This window comes from Pteropus vampyrus, unplaced genomic scaffold (genome assembly GCF_000151845.1).
Source record: "Pteropus vampyrus isolate Shadow unplaced genomic scaffold, Pvam_2.0 Scaffold505, whole genome shotgun sequence".
Taxonomy (NCBI): Eukaryota; Metazoa; Chordata; class Mammalia; order Chiroptera; family Pteropodidae; genus Pteropus; species Pteropus vampyrus.
The window spans coordinates 188714-191969 of record NW_011889286.1 but is presented as its reverse complement, the minus strand read 5'-3'; the positions used below and the strand labels follow the sequence as shown (position 1 = coordinate 191969).

Genomic DNA, 3256 nt, shown 5'->3' with positions numbered 1-3256 from the left:
GTCACTCAACAGGCCCTTCTCCTTGGCTCCCCTCTGTTCCCTTCCTTCAGCTTTCTTCTTTTTCTTTTAGACCCCTTTCGCTCTGTCATCTCCTCTGTCTTTCTCTCCTTATGCCTGTGCCTCTCCCTTTTTATCAGTCTGAGTACCTTCCTATCCTTCTATGTTTCTCTATTTGGGCTTTATATCCATCCGAGGCTCCTGGGGCCACCTCTTATTCTCTGCTCACCCACCTCGTCTTCTCACAGTTAGTAGACACTAAAGAGCAGAAGGAGAAGGGGTGGCATATCCTCCAGTTTAAAGAGTGTCTATTTTTGAGGGACACTAGCCTAGTCCTCACTAAAGTGGAGGTGAGATTAATAGAATGAAGGGGCTAAATATTTGTACAGGAGAAAGGAGCAGGGCCGCAGGAGTGGGCTTTCTGTGCCTTTCCCACATTGTACGAGCAGTAGGCAAATGAGATGCAAAGCACCATATAAATAAGTCCCTATAATTTGGAATGGGACCACTCTGACACATTTGAGAATTGGGTGCCAGATTCCAAAGTCTAGCCACGAAGTTGGGACTGAATAGTGCAGCCTCATCTCCTCCCCAGTGACAACACAGTTTCCTTTGGCACTGGTTAATTCCACAAATATTTACTTAGCACCTACTATGTGCCAGGCACGGAGCCAGGCACTGAGACACATGGAAGAATCAGAGACCCTGATCCTTGCCCTCCTGGTTCCTGCTCTCCTGGTTTTGCTTACAAATGAATTAGGCAAATGAGAGGGGATCCTGGGAAGCGTCATCTACTGGTCAGGGTAGTCCTCACCATACCATACGATGTCAGAGGCATGCAGAATCAGAATAGTCACCTACTAGGGCTTCTTTTCCAGAGGCCCAGAGAGGTTGCACGATTTGATGGGTCTAGTCTCCAAACCCAGGAGTTCTATCAGTTCATCCTCCTTCCAAAAGCCACTCTAATCCCAACTCTTCGAGAGCAGAGATTTTCAAATTGTAGGTCACAAACTGTTAGGAAGTTGTAAAATCCATTCGGTGAAGTTGCAACCAGCATTTAGATAAATTCAAATGGGATAGAGTAGAGTAGAATATATTAGAGCGCATTGCAATGCATATCGGTAGGAAACGCCAGTGTGCATTGCAGAGATTATGACAAAACGTCTGTCTGTGGATTGCTGTTGAAAGAATTTGAAAAGCACTTTTTCAGCAAGCATTCTTTGAGGAGGACCATGTGCTCTTCTTTATGACTGGGACATGTGTGTGGTGTTCACTTGGCCCCTTCCATGGGGGGTCAGCAGCTGGTTGGAAGCTGGGGTGAGAGCCTGAATTCTGGCTATGCCTCCCACTGATTAAACAGTTGGGGCAAGTTGCTTGGTTTCCCTAAGATCTGGTTTTTTTCACCTGTAGAAATAGAAAGAGCAGCACACTTTCTATTAAGGTATTTAACCGAAAACACATGAATTAAACTTCTGGCGCACAGTGGGATTCAATAAATGTTAGCTTCCAACCCTCCTTAAGAAGCTATGATCAATCACTCCAGAATAAGAATTCTTTATTTAATTTAAAAATATTTTTGTTTACAAATTATATTCTGCCTATTTTCAAATGTTGTGAGGTGGACTATAACAAAAGATGTAAATGTACACATAAATAGATAAAATAGAATCTTCAAAAATACTTAGAGACATAAGGAAATTAAAAAACCTCCCTAATTCAATCTAATCTAATCCAATCTAATCTAATCATTATTAAGTTTGAGCATCAGATTTTATTGATGAACTTCCTGGCAGCAAAGGCAAAAAAAAAAAAGAAAGAGAAGATGGGTTCCTTAACTCCCATTATTTGATAAATAACATGTTAATTTTTCAGGAGAATTAGGGTTCCTTAACTCTCATGGTTTGATAAATGGTGATATGTTAGTTCTTCAGGAGAGTTAAGCTTTTTCATATGAAGGGCACCGCCAAACCAAATAGACAAGGTTTACCCCGGTAGTTCCTGTACCTGTGTCCTTTAATCGACTTCTCTGAGTGCCCTGAGTACACAGCAGACTCCTTAGCCCATGGCATGGACAAGCCCCATCCCAAGGAGGGGTTGGTGCCCTCCCCACCAAGCCCTCTCGCCTACCTGTCACAGAGAGGCGGGCCCCATTGCTCTGCCGGGTCTCCCCGCTATACTTGTGCTTGGTGATGCAGCGGTAGGTGGAGAGGGCGTCCTCTTTCTGCACGTCAGAGATGTACAGCCCGCCGTGGTAAGTAATAAAAAACCTGTTTTCTGGAGACACAATCAGGACATAGTCTATTACTTCCCTGGCTGGGCATACCACCAGAAGCAACTTGGGCTGGCAGCTGGCCTGCTCCCAGGGTAGGACTTTTGCTCAGGGAGAGAAGGCTATTGGGAAAATAAGGAATGAAGTTGGTGCAGCCTCGAAGGCAGGGTAGATGCGGACTTTCTATATGCAAACAAATGGAAATTACAGTCATTATTCCTTTAAGTGTAAATGCTACAGAGTTTTACAGAGAGACATTGGGCTTTTTACGTTCAGATCTTGATTTGAGTTCCAATCTGATTCTTTCTCTTATTAGCTGTGTGACCATGGGAAAGTTACTTAACCTCTCTGAGCCTCATCTGTACAATGAGGTGGAAATAATACTTCATAGAATGGATATAAGGGTTAAAAAATAATAATGTTTGGCACATAGTAAGTGCTCACTTAGTGTTATAGTCCACCTCACATCTGCCATACCTCTTTATAAGAGTTTGCAAAGATCTTTCATATTTATTGCTTATTTGTTCTTACAACTGTGTGAGGTGTCATCTCCATTTTCAGGTCACACAGCCAGTAAGTAGACTGGAACTCAGGCTTTCTGGCTCCCAGCTCTCCCTCTGCACTGAGTCAAACATAAATCTCAATCCTTTTCTCTCAATTTTAATAATTTATTCACTCAACAAACAATGATTCAGGCTAAACTGCACTAAGAACGGGGACATGGAGATGCAGATACGCGATAATCATTCAACAGTTTTTAAACATCCATTCTGTGCCAGACAAAGGCGCGAGCATGATACTTGACTTTTCCCACCCCTTCACAGTCTTTTACTGTCAGGACTCGGCAGGGAGGTAGGAAGGAAAGGCAGTAGTACACCCATTTTGCTGATTTTCACATGAGACTCCACTCAGAAATGGAGTGGATTCTCTTGTCCAAGATCCTAAGGCAAAGCTTGAACTCCAGCTAGTCAGTGTAAGTTTAAAAGGAGA

The 3256-nt window shown here is 43.2% G+C and overlaps 1 protein-coding gene across 1 annotated transcript in view; it reads right to left on the bottom strand.

Annotated features, from left to right (window-relative positions):
• Positions 1-2310, bottom strand: part of DSCAML1 (DS cell adhesion molecule like 1) — a gene marked incomplete at its 5' end in the record, with an annotated part of 99650 nt that extends 97340 nt beyond the window's left edge. Inside the window, one exon of the mRNA XM_023524890.1 lies at positions 2125-2310. Within this exon, the coding sequence (XP_023380658.1) occupies positions 2125-2310 (186 nt within the window). The remainder of the gene's footprint in view (positions 1-2124) is intronic.
• Positions 2311-3256: the final 946 nt, after the last annotated feature.